This window comes from Haliaeetus albicilla, chromosome 18, assembly GCF_947461875.1.
Source record: "Haliaeetus albicilla chromosome 18, bHalAlb1.1, whole genome shotgun sequence".
Lineage (NCBI taxonomy): Eukaryota > Metazoa > Chordata > Aves > Accipitriformes > Accipitridae > Haliaeetus > Haliaeetus albicilla.
Window position 1 is genome coordinate 1,048,059 of NC_091500.1, and position 17,586 is coordinate 1,065,644.

General features: G+C 52.6%; 2 protein-coding genes across 2 annotated transcripts; both read left to right on the plus strand.

The window, feature by feature from the left end:
• Positions 1–132: 132 nt before the first annotated feature.
• Positions 133–2,489, plus strand: LOC138689887 (sterile alpha motif domain-containing protein 12-like). The gene is made up of 4 exons (XM_069806532.1): positions 133–844; positions 1,617–1,707; positions 1,968–2,238; positions 2,351–2,489. The coding sequence occupies exons 2-4, from the start codon at positions 1,648–1,650 to the stop codon at positions 2,353–2,355; spliced, it is 336 nt and encodes a 111-aa protein (XP_069662633.1). The 5' UTR covers positions 133–844; positions 1,617–1,647; the 3' UTR covers positions 2,356–2,489.
• A 1,811-nt stretch (positions 2,490–4,300) lies between these two features.
• LOC104325730 (interferon-induced very large GTPase 1-like) lies at positions 4,301–16,803 on the plus strand. Its single transcript, XM_069805410.1, has 2 exons — positions 4,301–4,695; positions 8,435–16,803. The coding sequence occupies exon 2, from the start codon at positions 8,437–8,439 to the stop codon at positions 15,748–15,750; it is 7,314 nt and encodes a 2,437-aa protein (XP_069661511.1). The 5' UTR covers positions 4,301–4,695; positions 8,435–8,436; the 3' UTR covers positions 15,751–16,803.
• The last annotated feature ends 783 nt before the right edge of the window (positions 16,804–17,586 follow it).

A 17,586-nucleotide genomic window follows, 5' to 3' on the forward strand; every position in this document is an offset into this window, starting at 1 on the left:
CAGGAGATGCACCTGAGATAAAGGATGGGTGTGACAGTGGGTGGTTCTTGTTTATTCCTGGTTGGAAATCTTGTGCAATGCTGCAACTCTGCACCGGTGGGAACGTGGCACAGAGAGGTGGCTGTGGGTCCAAGTGGGAACCACCTGGGTGAGAAGGGGCCTGTTTGGTTTTGTGGGTGCCTTTGAGGATAACGTAGCACCACGCAATAAAAATGGTTAGCTGCTTGCTTTGTTGATGAGGCTAAGCCTGCGTGTCCTGCCACTGTGGGCACGGACCCATCTGCAGCAATGGGTGGATAGTGGGAGCAAAGCCACCCCTGCTGCAAGCCCGGAGGGGGCTGTTGCGGCTGTGCTGGGAGAAAAGGTGTGGATAGGGCTTGCTGCAGGAACCGGAGGGAGCTGAAGCACGTACACTGCTTGGTGCTGGCGTGTTTGGGGCTGGGAAGACACTGCTTGTGCTCTGTCTGGGAGATGGTGTGAAATACTTCCACAGCTCAGGTGCAAGCGTGTTGCCGGTGTGCTGGGGCAGCCCTTGCAGCCCCGTGGCCCTGTTCCGACTGTTCTGGCCTGCCTGTTCCATGGTGGATCATTTTCACAGTTATCTGGGGGGATTTAATCCCCCTCCAGGGTCTCAGGGAATGTGGAGGGGGGAGAGCAGCCCCATGGGCTGTTGCAGCCGGTGGCTGGGTCCCTACACGCTCGGCAGGGCCGGGCTGCAGCCCTTTGGAATGTGACTCATCCTTGAGGCTCATCCTGCTCCTCCCGCCTGCTCTGCCGGTGCCTCTCCCGTGTCCCCGCCGGGACCCTCACCGCCACCGTCCTCGTTGTAGGCGAAGCTGCTCTGGTGCGTGTGGTGGTGGTCTGTGTGGGGAAGATGCTCGGGGCAAACTGGGCGGGCTGGCTGCAGGGAAGCAGGAGGGGAGATGGAAGAGCTTTTGCAGAACTCCTTCACCGGCTCTCGGCACAGACAGAGCCCGGCTCTGCTCTCCTCTGACCCAGCCTGGCTGTGACCCTCAGCTCCCCGAAATGGCGGGGAGCCCCTCGCAGCCTGGCGGTGCTCTTTGCTGGGGAGGAAGCCAGGCTGTCGGGGTGTGCACGGGGCTGTGCCCGCAGAGGCAGGGCTGGGGCAAAGGTTTCTTTCGCTCTCCTGGTGTTCGGTACCAACCTGGCGTGGACGGTGGTGAGGAGGAGGAGGTGGGTCAGGCTGGGGAAGGGGTCCTGGCTGGGCTGGGGGAGCTGTGCTGTGCCAGTTCCCCCCCCCTCCGCCCAGGCTCACAGAGGTGGTGGGCATGGGCAAGTCGGGGCTGATCTCACCTCCTGGGTGCGCCGGGCTCTGCACGCCCACGTGGCAAGATGGGCAATGGGGCCTCGCTGTGGCCCCCAGCCCGGCACCCCGGTGAGCAGCCCCCTTCTGCTGGGGGGGCCGGGGGGCACGGACCGGTTGGCATCGAGGAGGATGGCCACCTGCATCCTCCTGGGGGGAGGCAGCAGTGGGCAGGGACCATGGGATGGGGTGCTTTGCCATGGTGAGGGGCTGGGGGGGTTATTTGGCTGGCAGGAGATGGTGGTCCGGGGGAAAGCCATGGGACCCCTGGCTGACGAAGCCCCGTTTGCAGGGAGCCTGAGCTGCCCTGCACGCTGCCCCACATGGACACACGGGTGCAGGATGGGGCCGAGGCACTGCTGGAAGGATGCCCAATGGCCGAGGTGAGCGTGAGCAGGGGTTCAGGGGCTGGAGATGCCCCACGGATAACTGTGGCAGGGTCCTGGCGGTTGGGGGACCCCCACGGGTGGAGGATGGGGACATGAAGGTCAGGCGGGGGGATAGGACTGAGGGTCACGTTCAGGCTGGGTAGGGGGGACTGTGGCATGGAGGAGCCAGCTTGACCCTATAGCTTCTGTGGGGCTGGAGAGACAGGCTGGGGGATGAGGGGACACCCCAGCTCACCCCTCTCCTCCCGGCGCAGGTGTCGGAGGGGGCCGGGTGGGAGCAGCGCCCGGCGGGGCAGTGGACGGTGGCGGAGGTGGGTGCCTGGCTGGCTGCGCGGAGCGGGACCCGGGAGCTGGCGGAGCTGGCACAGGAGCACGCCGTCTCGGGTCGGGTCCTGCTGCGGCTGACGGAGGGGACCCTGCGGCGCATGGGGGTGGCCCCGTGGAGCCGGCGCCGGGAGCTGCTGCGGGAACTGCTGCGACTGCGGCTGCAGCAGGAGCTCGAAGAGCTGCTGAGCATCGTTGGGGGTGAGCATCCTCCACCCCGAGGCCGTGGGTTTAGGGTGGGCACTGGCTGTGACGATGCTGGGGGTTGCGTGGGCAGGTCCCCCCAGGTGGTCACCATCGCCTGTCTCCCCAGAGTGAAGGTGGTGTCCCTATGGATGTCCTGGAGTCTGCGGGAGGAGAGGTGACGCCACAGGAGGACAAAGCAGCAGCTGGAACTGAACACCCGAGGCGGGAGTGGTGCTGGAGGGGGCCCCGAGGTCGCTGTGTCCCCCCGAGAAGCCCAGACCTGGCCGGTGCTGGCAGGCGAGGCAGGGAGAAGTGGTCACCGGGTCCTCGGCAGCACAAGTTGAAGGTGGCTGCCCCTCGTGCCACTGCCGGCTCTCATGGGGTCCCACCAGCTCTGGCAAGCTGGGGGGAGTCCTACCAGTCCCCCAGGACCCTGCTGCAGCCATGGGGCAGCCCAGCCCCAGGAGCGACCCTCCAGCGCTGGGGCGCAGTGGGCTGTCCATCCGTGGGGCAGAGGGGCAAGCATGGTGGGGGGGACAAGGTCCCGACTTGCTGCAATGGGGAAATCCATCGCCTCGGTCCCCAGGGTTGGCAGGAGGAGCAAAATAAACACCTTCCTGGCAATGACAGAGGGGTCTCTGCTCCCAGATTTCACTCGGCGCTGAAAGCCCAAGCCCACTGGCAGCCCGGGAGAGGGAGGCTGCAGCCTGCTCTCCCCTGGTATTTTCCCAGCCCTAAACTTTTGCAGCAGTGGGAAGGTGGCCAGCCCCCGTGCTGGTACAGCTGCCACCAGGCAGGCTTCCCGGGCGGCTGTGAGCTGGTGGGGCAGGATCCGTCCCTGGGACCTGATTCCCTAGGGGTGTGTGTGTGTGGCACGAGTGGTCCTTCCCCCTGCAATACCTTCCTGTGGCACCCTGAGTCTCGTGTAGTCTGAGAGGTCAGGGGGCTTCAACTGGATCCTATGGACCCCCCAAAGAGGGAGGGGAGCTGGGAGGTGGGAGAGTCCCTGGGTAGGCAGCATCAGCTGGGTAGGGCAAAGGTGAGTCTGGAGGGAGCAGGTTTGGGGGGACCCTGGGTGCAGGGCTGTGGTTGGAGGGGTGATGCCCATGGGGTGCCTTTGGGATTCCCCTGAGGCAGCCCCGGATCAGCCCCCTCAGCAAATTTGCAGATGACACCAAGCTGAGTGGGGCAGTTGACACACCTGAGGGATGGGATGTCATCCAGAGGGACCTGGACAAGCTCAAGACGTGGGTCTGTGTGAACCTCCTGAGGTTCAAACAAGGCCAAGTGCAAGGTCCTGCACATGGGTCGGGGCAACCCCCAGTATTAACGCAGGCTGGGGGCTGATGGGATCGAGAGCAGCCCTGCAGAGAAGGACTTGGGGGGACTGGTGGGTGAAAAGCTGGACGTGATCCAGCAATGTGCGCTCGCAGCCCAGGAAGCCAACCGTGTCCTGGGCTGCATCCCAAGCAGCGTGGCCAGCAGGTCGAGGGAGGGGATTCTGCCCCTCTGCTCCGATCGGGTGAGACCCCAACCTGGAGTCCTGCGTCCAGCTCTGGGGTCCTCAGCACAGGACAGACATGGACCTGTTGGAGCGGGTCCAGAGGAGGGACACAAAGATGATCTGAGGGCTGGAACACCTCTGCTATGAGGAAAGGGTGAGAGAGTTGGGGTTGTTCAGCCTGGAGAAGAGAAGGCTCCGGGGAGACCTTATAGCAGCCTTCCAGTACCTAAAGGGGGCTTATAGGAAAGACATATGGGGACAGACTTTTTACAAGGGCCTGAAGCGATAGGACAAGAGGTAATGGTTTTAAACTAAAAGAGGGGAGATTCAGACTAGGTATAAGGAAGACATTTTTTATGCTGAGGGTAGTGAGACACTGGCCCAGGTTGCCCAGAGAGGTGGTCGATGCCCCATCCCTGGAACCGTTCAAGGTCAGGTTGGACGGGGCTCTGAGCAACCTGATCTGGTTGAAGATGTCCCTTCCCTCATTGCAGGAGGGTTGGACTAGATTACTTTAAAGGTCCCTTCCTACCCAAATCATTCTGTGATTTGATGATTCATGAGTAAGAGGAACAGGCTGGGGAGGTTTCCTGCCGAAAGCCCCAAGTGCTGCCCAGTCCCTGCCGCTTTCTCCCTGATTACAGGCAGCAGCTTTGCCAGCACCCCACCAGCTCTGGATGGGCGCACAGGGCACCCCTGTGCAGAGTCCAGGACACGATTTGGGAGCTTGATGTGGATACCGGGGCTGCTGCTGCCTTCTGATCTGCCTGGCTCAGCTCCAGCGCAGGCAGCAGCTACCAAGTTTCACTTTCACACTCTTCTGCAGGCAGTGTCCTGATTTCCAGGAAAGCGGAAGCCCTCCTCGCTGCCTTTACGAACGGGAAGCAACAAGCCACCTTGGAGACCGGTCAGCTCTATAAAGAGAGGGGCTAGGCTGGGCTGACACCAGCCTGGGAGCTGCCAAGACGGTAGGAACTTGCTGATGAGCTCTGGGATGCTGGGAGCTGGGGATCAGCAGAGAGCAGGGATCTCCTTTGTCTTCTGCTTCATCTTTCATGTGTTTTCCTGTCCCTTGAGAGATGCCAGGGAATGAATAACGGGTTTTAGGTCAGCAGACGAATGGTCTCTGCTCCGAGTGTGGGATGGAGGAAGCAGCCTTTGCTCGCCAGCCTGTTTGAGGAAGATCAAGGTGTGTGTGGCTGCAAGGGTTGAACTGGGAGGGCAGGAAGGAGGCGAGGGGGTCAGAGCAGGAGTAGGTGGGGAAGGAGAAGACATGCCGGGGGGATTCAGGGCAGACCGATGTCTGCGGAGGTGCAAAGCCTGGCTTCAAGAGCTGGCAGCAGGGCTGGATGGGGAGGGAGCCATCAATGCTCCCCCCAGCCAGGGCTGGTCCTGCCCACCCCAGGCGTGACACAGCCCCACGGTGAGTCAGGATGGGTGCGCTCGCCTGAAGCCCAGCTGGGCTGCGGGCCAGGGACCAGGGTGGCTGTGGAGCTGTGCATGGACCTGCACCCTGATGCCATTTGCTTCCCTGCTCTGGAGACAGGGGACAGGGCTGGGACATGTCAGAGCAAAACTGGGGAGGTGGGTTGGCAGCTCTGTGGGCCCTCCCGTGGCCTCGGAGGCTGCAACAACTAATTTGGGGAACATCACTGATAATAACCCTTCCCGTGGCATGCTCTCTGTCAGCATTAATGGGGGTACAGAAGCAATGGGTGCTGGGGTGCATGGGTTGCTTGGGTGGTGGTGCCTGCCTCCCGTGCTGCTCGTTAGAGAGCGTGGCAGCACTGGGGTAACGAGTGTTGTTCGTGGGACATCCTGCTCTGTCTCCAAGGCTAGGGGGGAGAGTTCTTCCTTTTCCTCCCTATGGAGTGATGGTGGGATTCACCTCCTCCAGCCTCTCCTGCAGTCTCTGGTCCCTCTAAGGCACAAGCGCTTCCAGAGCCCAGTTCCCCTGCACAGGGCTGGGGAAAACACTCTCAAAGGGGCTGCTGCCATGAAACGGGGTGCAGGCAGTCCCATGGCAGGTCAAGCTGCCAGCCTTCCTGCTTCCCTCATTTGCTTCCAAGCAAGAAAGCGATCCTGAGTAATTCCACGAATATGCTTAGTCATCCTCTGAGTGCATTAACGCAATTGCATGTGGTTTTTCCTTACTCTTGAAAAAATATGAAGCCATGCTGGGACTTCCAAGTGTGCCCGGGTGCTAGTTCAGGGTCCGGCTGGGCTGAAGTTAATGTTCTCAGTTGCAGCCATGCGGTGCTGTTTCAGGCATCTGAGGCTGAAATAGCGTCGGTAATGGGCCAGCAGGCGAGAATTTGGGAGGGGACAGAGCCGGGACAGGTGCCCAAGTGGACCGCACCGCATGGCATCATGGTCAGCAATCAAAGCTAGAGAGAAGGAGCAGGAAGGGGAGATGTTGGTGGCTGTGGCCATCACGTACACTGAGGGTCTGCTTCCCAGGGAGCAGCTGGACATCTGCCCACCGATGGGAAGTAGTGAATAAACACTCCGCTTTGCTTTGCGAGCACGTGCAGCTTTCCTTCACTTGCTAAACTCTCCTTATCTTGACCCAGGAGTGTTTCTTGCTCTTGCTTTTCCACTTCTCTCCCCAGTCCCGCTGGTGGGAATGCACGAGCTGCTGGTGGGTGCTTAATTGCTGGTGGGGTCAACCGCCCTTGTGTTTCTCCCGCTCTCTTCGGGGGCTTGAGCTTCACCCACAGCAGCAGATGCATGATTTGGGCAGTGGTGGGACGTGGCACGTGCTGCCACGTTGTTAATGCTGCTCCCCCAGTCTCTGCCACGTCCAGACTTTGTCTTGAGGCTGGCTGAGCCTGACCAGAGAGCACAGATGTTAACTGGACAGCCCGTGTATCTGGAGCTGGGACTTTTCCACAGGTGTCCAGGCTTTGCTCTTACAGACCAGCTTACTCTCCATCCTTCGGCCTGCTCTCCCTCCTTCCACATCTTCTCCCCTTGAGAAAGCAGGCGTGAGCCCCGAACCCTCCCTTGCTGGTGGCTGCATGGTGCTGGCAGGAGGGCCGGTATTTGAGAGGTCAGCTGGTAGTTGTGTTACCGAAATCCAGAATAAAACTCCTTAACACCAATGTGAAGTTAAGAAGCAGGCACTTTGCTTATTGCAGCGCTGGTGACAGGGGAGATCGCTCTTCCAAAGGCGTGTCCCACTCAGTATCAAAATCCATCAGTTTTTATAGACTTTTTCTGTCAGGTCATTGTTACATAAGCTCTTTACATAAAAATGCATACTATGCTCGCTCTTAAATTTAACCTTTATAATGATTGGTCCTTTGATTATATAACCTTATCAATATTCTTATTTAAAAACAATCATTGGTCAATTTCACTTAGCTCTACTGATTGGAGTCTTCGATACTCAAATCGAGATGGGAAGGGTAAGGGGTTTCCAAGCAGCATAACCGGTGTCCATGACAGTTTCCTTAGTTTCTTGAAACAAAACATAGAAAAACCAGTAACTTCCTGGTGAGGTTTCTATGGTTAGCTATTTCAAACTTCAACAATATTAAGGTTCCTATAGTCGCACATAACACAGTTCCTAAAGTTTCTATGGCTACATTTCGAACTTAACAATCCTATACATTATGCTTCACAATTTTACTTCTTAATCAAACCTAACTCTTCTATGTGATTAAATTCTGATTTCTTTATCAGAATATTTGCAGCAGTTGGGTACTGGGGGAGGATCCCAATGCTGGGGGGATCTTTTTTAAAAAAAAAGGCATAAAGGCACATGGACAGTGAGAGCATCAGCTCCATTAAGGTTAGCAGCCAAGGACCTTTCCAGTGCATATGGGATACTAAGTGAAGGGGGAAATGATAAACAAAACCACACAGGGACGCAGACTGAATAGACAGGGGGTCCCGGAGACAATGCCGACGACCCAAAGTCTCCAGTCACTAACAATGAGCCAACAGGATGCTCCAGGCACAGCTCTGGATGGGAACAACTCGGATTTTTCCCAGCCACTGGGGTGGGAATGATGCATGTCCCGAGAACCAGCTCCTGGGGGGAATGGGCATGAGTGAGGCGCGTGAGGGGCTCCATGCCGGCAGCTGGAGCGGGACCACAGGTCACAACCTGTGTGCCTGGTGCCAGGTGTTCGGGGTGAGTGTGTCCTGTGAGCGTGGGGTGCCTGTGAGATGAGTGTGTGAGCATGTACCTCTGTTTGCTGGTGAGCACCAAGCTGGACCAGCCAGCGAGCAGGAGACCCATGGGGCTGGTAAGAGGGTGCAGGATGCAGGCAGGGGTGTTGGATGGACAGAGGGGCTGTGCTGGTGCTCAAGGGATCCAGGAATGCCCACAGCTGCCTGTACTTATGTGTTTATAAGTCCTGTTGGGTATTCATGGGCACTGTTGAAAGCAGCACCTTGTCCACGGCATGTTGCGTGGCCAAGACAGAGAGCCTGTGTGTGTGTGTGTGTGCGTCTGTGTCTGTGAGTGTTGTCTCCAGGATAGACACTCACCTTCAGGGTTGAACCTGCAAATGGTAAAGCAGCAGGCACATCCATCGTCCTGGGACAGAGACCCCCGGGTCTTGGGGCATCCCAGGCTGGGCTCCAGCAGCCGGGTAGGAGGAATCCCCAGGACTAGAGCTGCTGGAGAGCCCTCTTGTAAGAGGCCCCGGCCTCTTACAACATACCTTAAAGAAAGTCTGTTTTCTTCTTCCACAGCCATGGGTTCACAGGAGGACATACTAGAGAATGATGAAAAGGCACATCTTGCTAAAAGACTACTGGCAGAAGCATGTGAGAAAGAAGGACTAGATGATGGATACTGGCTCCCCAAACTGTCGCAGATACTGGGAGTCAAGTCCAGAGAAGCCCTGAAACATCTGCAGTATGAGGACTACCTTAAGCTGGAGTGCGAAGTACGGTACCCCTGGGAAACAAAGGCGCTCCGAAAACTCCTGGAACTAACAGACAGCAAAGCAACTTTTGAGGAGCTGCAGAAGGAGCGCTTGGAGCTAACAAAGCAGAGACAAGAAGCGGCCAAGCTCGCCCTGAAGGAGCTGAAAGAAATGCGCAACAGCCGCAGCCACAGCAAGGACGTTATAAGACAGAAAGAGGAGGCTCTGTGGCAAGCCATGGAGATTCCCAAAGACTACTGGGCACCACCGGAGAAGTCACTGGTGGACATGCTGGAGAGCATCCGGAAGCAGCTGGAGCAGCAGGAGTTGTCAGCGGGCCAGGGTGAGAACGGCTCCGACATGGAGGTCCTGAGGCGGGCATCGGGGGGACTGGCCCTGCAGGGCATTTACAGAACGAACAGCCTTGCGGATGTGCTGGCAAGGCGAGACCAGCTCATCGGGGTTCCCGACGGATTCAAGCTCGCCAGTCCAGAGCAAGGGTCGCTGCTTGAGAGGAAGGAGTTCTCCTCCTCTGCCGCAGAAGCCACTTTCACCAAGTCCATGGAGCAGCTGGGGTTCAGCATCAGTGTTGCTGCCAAAGCCGGGTTCTGGGGGTTTAACGTGGAAGCTGGTGTAGATTACAGCAGGTCCTTGCAGTCAGAGGACACCCACCAGTCCCGCTCTGAGCAGACCTACATATGCACCACCAAGTACCAGTACATCCCGCTGGCCTCCTGCTACTTCCAAAAGCACCAGCTTCGCCTCTCGGATGCGGCCCTGCAGGAGCTGCAAGACATCGAGCATCTTTTGAGCATCACTCAGGAAGCAGACAGGCCCCACATGCTGAAGAGCAGGTGTGCGAGCTTCTTCAGCAGGTTTGGGTCCCATGTGAACCAGGGTCCCCTCCACTTTGGGGGGATATTCTGGTGGAAGGCATCCGTGGAAGGATTCAGAGCTGAGCAGCGGGAAGAGGTGAAGCGACAAGCATCTGAAGCACTGAACTGCTACGTCGGGGCCAGCTACAGTGGCTTCAGTGTCAGCGTGGGAGCAGGCATGGATGCTTCGAAATACAGCTCACAGGCTTCTTTTCAGGGAAGAGACAGCAGGAGTGCCCACACAGCGGTTCAGCTCTACGTGGCCACCACAGGGGGCCCATCAGAGACGGATTCTCTTCCTCAGTGGAAATCGGGGCTTGTAACTAATAACACAACGTGGCATGTTATCGACCGAGGCTTTCAGCTGATCCCAGTGTGGGATATAATCCTGTTCAATCACAAAAGTGATTTCAAGTCCATCTATGAAATGAGCAGCAGCCTCAGGGCCACGTATGAGGTGCTAACGAATCACAGTGTCGGCACCATGTTTGGAGAGGAACTGGTCAGTGCAGTGGAAGAGGCCAGAGCTTTTGTGGAGTGCGTGAGGGCCTGGGAGGTGACAGGGGATGAAAGGCAACTGCTCACGCTGATAGATTTCAAACAGAATCTGAATGAAAAAACCAGAAACCATAGTGTCTGGATCAACGTATGCCTGTCGGACAAAGCAGTGCAGGAGTTCCTGGTGAATACCGTTCTGTTTTGCGAGAAGTCACCTCCAGAAAACACCATCTACATAAAGTCTCTGTTGAGGTGCCTCTTGGATCCTCATGTCTATTCTGTCAAGGACTTCCCCAGGTCTTCCTTCATTATGCAATGGATCTTCCATACTGAGCACATGCTTCCCGGAACTCCCAATGTTTCTGAGCTTGAAGATCTCACCAAGACACTGCTGCAAATGAAGGAGTACATCCAGGAAGCCACCTACGCACCCGAAACCTCTGCATCTGCCATTCACGAAGCAAAGATAAAAGCCACCTTGACTGTAAGTCTAGCTGTTTATTCCTTACTCCAGTTTCTCCAGGAAAGGGCACAGAAAGACATAGAACTGTTGGTGCTTTTAATTACGACCAGCATGGGATACCAGGTGGAAAGGAGCACTTTTCAGTACCTCCTTGGATGTCCAGAAATTAACTTCATGATAAATGAAATCCAAATGGGACATAAGGAGTATCTGAGTCTGAAGGAGCAAGATGTTTACAGAGCTCAGGCATTCCTGCTGCTGATGGGTCTAACTGTGACATCTGAATATAAAGCAGTGTCCCCTGAGCAGAAGAATGAGCGTTTAGTTTTCATGGAAGATCAGATGAAAAACTTATGGTCCGCAGAAATAAAAACTCTCCTTGAAAAGCACAGTGCATTCAAAGACTGGGAGAAGCTGGAAAGTGACTTGCATTCCTTCATCAGTGGGCACTTGGATGACACATGTGACGATCTGAAGAAACACAGTATCATCAAAGACATGGAAGACACTTTCCAAAGAACAGAGCCTTCCAGTCAGTCCAATTCCAAATCAGACAGCAGCGAATCCAAAACAAATCAAGCCATTGCAAACCAAGAGTTCCTCCACTTACTTAAGCGCCTTGGACTAGAAAGTCACTATCCAAGAAAAATGGGGACTGAAGATTCCCACATCGTATACAAGGCATCTTTACATGACAGCCAGCCCAGCAAGGACAATGAACTACCATTTTACTTCTTGCAAAAGCTATTAACTGTGGATTATCGGGTGAGGTACCTGACTTGCAAGGACGACAGCAACCCAGGACTCGCAGCTGTGCCAAAAACCACAGAGCAAGAGCATGAACCCTCGCAGTCCTTTGACGACTTTCTCACTGATTTGGAGGAAGAAGCCCCTGACTCTGCAACCAGGGACAGTAGTGTGCACCCCATGGACCTCCAGATGGCAATTTTTCATTGCGCTGATGATTTCATGAGACAGTACATTTCAACGAAGCTTGCTTTCTGCCAATTTGCGCTACCTCTCCTGGTACCAAACCCATGCACTTCACAGATAGAGTTCCCCCTCTGGTCCCTCAGCCAAATAAAAAAGAGCTGGAAAGGGTCTGAGAAGTCGGGAAAGCAGACCAGAATTAACAGTCACAAAACCCAACTCATTTACCAGGCAAAGACACCCATCGTGTCCTTCCTACGGATCGGCAGTTCTCCCTCCTCTTCCAAGTCTCAGATCCTGAATGCTCTGCTGAGCAAACAAAACCATGACACTTTTTTCCATCGACATTGCAAAGGCAGCACCAAAGACTGTTTGCTGATGAAAGGTGTTGTGGAGATCTCCTGGTACTGTCCCCGGGGCAGTGACGATGACAGCTTTGACTGCTGTGTTGCTTTCTGTAACCTGCATGGAGATGCAAGGGATCACGAAGAACAGCTGCAGTTTTTACAGGAGATCTCTGCTGTGAACGTGGCTCTCATATCCAACTCTGATCAGAATGACGAGAAAGGGAAGAAAATTTTACGTGACCTGTGGCAGTCGCAAAGTCCTTTGGTTTGTCTTTTCACTGAAAAAGAGAATGTTGCACCTGGCCAATCTAGGCAAAACATAAGAATAGGTATCAAGAACAAAAACGAAGCAAAATTAACAGGCGAGCTGACAAAAACAATCAGGGATCTCCTGGAAGGGTCTAACACGCTTTTCAGCCTTGACGCCTGCCTAGACAAAGCTCGCAAGCACGGGTTCTTAGTCGACGAAGATACAGATGTGTGTGTGACAGCCAAAGAAAAGGCAAAGGCGCTGGTGAAGCTTCTGAAGAAAGAGAAGTTGTCTGAGATCAAATCCCAGCTACTGCCTCTTCAAGGAAAACTGTGGTACATGTGGTGCAAAAAGGACAAAGAACTCACTCGCTTGCAGGAAAAGGGGAACAAGAGCATAGAGCATCATCGGAGCCAAATTGAGTCAGAGAAGTCAGCAATAAGAAGAAAGCAACTAGAGAAGGCATTCCCCCTCAATCAGCTGATGAAATCAGTCCTTGGCTTTCTCCAGTCACAGCCAGCAGATACCAAGAAATACTTCCTGCAGTGGATGAAGGTGTTTATGGATGACCTGTCCTCTGGTCGCCTTGACGAACTGAAGAGAGAGTATCACCAATTATGGTCTCAAATCCTGGCAATAAAGAAAACCAATGAAAAAAACAATGTGAAGCCTCTGTTGCTGAGTCAGTTAGATGCCCTCTCCAGTGAAATCAACGATTCATCCATTGGCCTTGAGCATATTTTGAGAGAGATAGGGCAGATTTATGAAGCTCTGGAATCAATGAACTCAAAGGATAACTGTTGTGTCAAACTACCTGAAATTGCAGCTGATCTGATGGTTTCAGGGCATCCTGTCGAGCTGATGGATGGTGATGCTTCTTACGTACCATTACAATGGATCGGAGCAATCTTTGACAGATTAATTGAGAAGCTAGGGGACAAACGAGTATTTGTTCTCTCAGTGCTTGGCATCCAGAGTACAGGGAAGTCAACCCTGTTGAATGCCATGTTTGGTCTTCAGTTTAGCGTCAGTGCAGGGAGGTGCACCCGGGGAGCATTTATGCAGCTAATTAAAGTGGACGAGAAGCTGCAACAAGATCTGGACTTTGATTACATGCTAGTTGTTGACACAGAGGGACTTCGTGCCATAGAGATGGCCAATAAACAGTCCCGTAATCATGACAACGAGCTGGCCACCTTTGTCATTGGCATCGGCAACATGACTTTGATCAATATCTTTGGAGAAAATCCTTCAGAAATGCAAGATGTCCTTCAGATTGCTGTCCAGGCTTTTCTGAGGATGAAGCAAGTAAATCTTTCCCCAAGCTGCCTGTTTGTACACCAAAATGTGGGAGAAATAACTGCCAAGGAACAGAACATGGAAGGACAAAGATGTCTGCAGGAAAAGCTGGATGAAATGACTGTGACAGCTGCCCAGCAGGAATTCTGTGACATCTCCTGCTTCAGCGACGTCATCCGCTTTGATGTGAACACCCACATCCATTACTTTGCTCACCTGTGGGAAGGAAACCCCCCAATGGCACCACCCAACCCCATGTACAGCCAGAATGTCCAGGAATTAAAGAGCAAAATTCTCCAAGCTGCCACAAAGGAGTTGCAGGGCAGCATTTTGAGGCTCTCGAGCTTGAAAGTTCGTATTAGTGACCTCTGGAACGCTTTGCTGAATGAAAACTTCATTTTCAGCTTCAAGAATTCTGTGGAGATTGCTGTGTACAAGAAACTGGAAACTGCATTTAGTCAGTGGACCTGGCAGCTGAGGAGTCACATGTTAGACTTGCAAATGAAACTGGACAATAAAATTCGGAATGGGGACTTGCAGAAGGTCACCACAGAACACCTTGAAAAACTAGTGCAAGGGACAAGCGATGCGATCATGAAAGACATGGAAAAGTATTTCAGTGAAGACAGAGACTCTGAGACACTGGTCCAGTGGAAAGGCAGCACAGAACTGAAGCTGAAAGAACTAAAAGAGTCTCTTCTTCTTGAAACGAAAAAGAAGTGTGAGAATCTTATTGAACTAAAGAAGAACCAGTGTAAACTGGATGAAAGGAAGTCAGAATATGAAAACGAGCTCCTGAAAAGGAGTAGGCAGTTGGCTCTGTCTCTAAAAGGCCAGAGACTAAGTGAAAGACAACTGAGAGACAACTTTATTTCTCTCTGGGCAATCTGGATTACTGAAGTCTCCTCTGCTGCTCCCCCTGTGGAACAGGTTGATATCGATGTGGAAATAGAAAATGTCCTTCTAGATCACTTTAAGGAGCCTAAGTTACATGCACGAATCAGGACGTTTCCCAAACACAGGGTATTTTCTGTTGACTTGGAGAAACATGTCGCTAAGAAAAAACGTTGGGCCATCTTGAGTATGAATTTTGAGGATGCTGATGTGAGCAACATACACCGCATTACAGATAACATCATAGCGTGTGTGAAGGTAAACATTGATAAGAAGGAAAAGGAGAAAAGGGATTATAGTCGAAGTTTTATTCATGAAATACTAAATGAAGTACAGAAAGGTATGAACTCTGTCCCTAGCAATGCAAAATATAGTTTTAATAAAGATTACAGAATAGATTTATCACTGTATCTGTGCAGAATGGCAGCAGAAAGGTTTAAAGCCATGCATGTAGCATTCAAAAAAGCAAATGATCCAGCCATCTACCTGGAGAGCAAGAGAGAAGATTTCTTTAAAAGTTTCCAGATTTCCTGCCGAGGAGCCACTTCTATCACAATATTTGCTGTTTACCTGTGTGACAAGATTGCCCCAGCTCTTCACCAGGCAGTCTATGAGAGGACAGCTCTTGCCATAGCTCGAGACATGAAGGGTAAAATCCCAGATTTCAATGGCAATAGATCCTCTCTGGAAGTTTGCATACTGAGATACCTGGCAGAAGAAGAAGATTTTGAGAATTTCAAGGAGTACCTTAATCACCCAGAAGACTTTTTACTAAGTTACATTGGGACATGTGTTGAGATGTACTGTTTAGATGAGAACAGGAGGCTGGAGAAGTTTTTAGATGACTCCCTTACTCACCTCTATGAAAGCATCCAGTCAGCTGTTTTTAAATCAACCAACATTGTCAAAACCAGAAAAGACAGAGAAGACAAAATCTCTCTTTGGCTGGATGAATTTTGCAGCGCACTTGGAGAGGTGCTAAGCTTGCCCAGAAGGGACCTGAAAGGCATTGAGCATCAGGAGATAACAGACATAGAGTTCCTGAATAATGCCGTGACAGAAGCACTGGCTTCCCTGAAGGATCATCTCAAAGAAGAGCTTGCTAGTGCTGACATGAACTCATTTGAAACACAGCCTCACACAATCCTGGCTGAACAGTTTGCAGGGTGCTGGGAGCAGTGTCCCTTTTGTGGGGCTGTTTGCACAAGCACCATACCGAATCACAGCGGAGACCATCAGCTTGTCTTCCATCGTCCACAAGTTTTGGCAGGATTCAAGTGGCATAAAACAGACAATCTGGTCATTGATATTTGTTCTAGTAGCGTTGCAAGTGACTGTTTATTCAGGATTGGTGAAGACACATGGATCCCCTACAAGAGATACCGGGATGCAGGACCTCCTTATTCCACTTGGAACATTCCTTCTGATCCATCCATGCAAGCGTACTGGAAATGGTTTGTGTGCCATTTCAGGACAGAGCTAGAAGAATGTTACAATGGGAAATTTCATGGCAAAGGAGAAATCCCTGCTTCATGGCAGCGAATGACAAAGCAAGAAGTGCTTGACGAACTGGAGCAGCTTTAGGTCAAGTTGATCTAAAGGAAGAACTGCAACTGCTTTGCATTTTGGAAGAACATAGTACAAGTCTATCCACAAAATGTTGTTATAATGACTACGACCTCAAGCCACATGAAGAAAACAATATCTAATTGCTCACAAAGTTGGGTGAAATAAGGCATGCTACTTCTGCCATCACTCAGAAATTTCTTTGCCTCATGATAAAGTCAGCATCCTCTTCCCTTCTTGCCATAAACATTTACCTCTGCTTTGTCTTGGAGCAAAAAAGCAAAACATTCCTGCAGCGAGGAGTCATATGGACAAGATTAAGACCAAATGCCAGACGGAGAGCAAAGACAGCATTAGAAAGTACCAATTTTATCAGCTGCTATGAGAAAATAAGTGACACTGGTAAAAACCCAGTTTTCCTGCAGCAAGTACTTGTCACGCTTAAAGAAAGGGCTGCAGGATCTGAGAGCAGCTCAACATTGGCTGCAAGCTGTGCTGTTTAGCTTTTCAGGATTATCATTCCCTTATTGATCCCTTATTGATAAACCGAGCTAGTACTGAGACCAGCAGCTGTTCTGTCTCCGATGTCATTAAAGCGGTTAACACAACAGCCTATGTGGATTTAGGTAGTGGCTTAACTCAATGTTCGCTAGCTATACTTCATATGTTAAGGCGAGCTGTTCCTATTCAGGTGCCTGGGCCTGGGGAACTTTCCTTCAACTCTTAGCTACAATAGCAACTGCTCTTGCTGTTTGCTTAGCTGTTGAGCAAAAGCCTCTGTATGACCAATGCGGAGATTTACGCATCTTTGCAGCTTCCTCGGCAGCCATCGGCAGTGTGTGACATTGGTGTTTGTGCTGTCAAGACAGGCTAGTGGCAACGGAGCTGTGGTATGGAGAACGTGTAACCAGCTGGGACTGCACCAGTGAGGTGGCTGGTGGTTTTTGCTGTGCAGTTCCTGCAACGCCGCTGGAAACCCAAGGACCAAGCACTCCTGGAGAGTTGGCCAAAGTGGTGATTCACTATAATCCCTTGTAGTCTTTACTAATAAACTAGTCAAATTGGACTGGACTGGTGTCTGTATCCTTTAATTCCAGGTGAGCCACAGCTGTGTGTGAATTCAGCGTTTCTGCTGTGAAGACAGGCAGGCAGCAACTGGGTGATGGTCTGTGGAAGGGTGTGTGGAAGGATAGTGTCGGCTCCTTTCAGGGTGTCTGGTCAAGAACCTTCTTCGATGTCTCAAGGGATAATAAGGAGGGGAGAAAGCTGTAAACGAGAACATCCAGTTAAACAAATCTGACCAACAAGTGATAAGGGAGGCAGTGGTGGGAACCAAGCCTGGTCAGTTACACTAACTGATGAGTGAGAGGGTGAGAAGGTTTATTCCAGCGAGGTTATCTGTTTCGGGAGCTGGTCAGCTGGGAAACTAAGGGAAAAAAGGGGAACCAAACCCAAGACGCAGACCTGACAAAACAGACATGGAGACAACGACAGGAAGCAAACCTCACCATCACTGTGTGAGCGTGTGCTGCAAGGACTAAGCACCAGTTACTGGTGAGAGATGTGTGTGTATGAGTGGATTTGGGGCCAGCTACTGGAGTCAGACTGCAAGTGTAGGTGCCTCTGGCCCATGGTGTCAGCTACTGGAGTGAGTGGGGGGGTCTCAGTGCCAGCTGCTGGAGCAAGTGGGGGTCTTTACCCTACAGCCACGGGGATGGGAATGGTGTGTGTCCTGAAAATGAACGACCTGGGGGGGACCAGCGTGAGTGAGGGGAGTGAAGAGCTGAGCACCAGCAGCTGGAGCAGGACTGTGGATCTCAGCCCATGTGCCTGGTGCTGGCTACTGGGCAGGGA

Coding starts and splice junctions, on each gene's coding strand:
- LOC104325730 (XM_069805410.1), top strand. CDS start 8,437: ATGGGTTCACAGGAGGACATACTAGAGAATGATGAAAAGGCACATCTT.
- LOC138689887 (XM_069806532.1), top strand. CDS start 1,648: ATGGACACACGGGTGCAGGATGGGGCCGAGGCACTGCTGGAAGGATGC. Junction 1,708..1,967: donor AAGGATGCCCAATGGCCGAG/GTGAGCGTGAGC, acceptor CTCCCGGCGCAG/GTGTCGGAGGGGGCCGGGTG.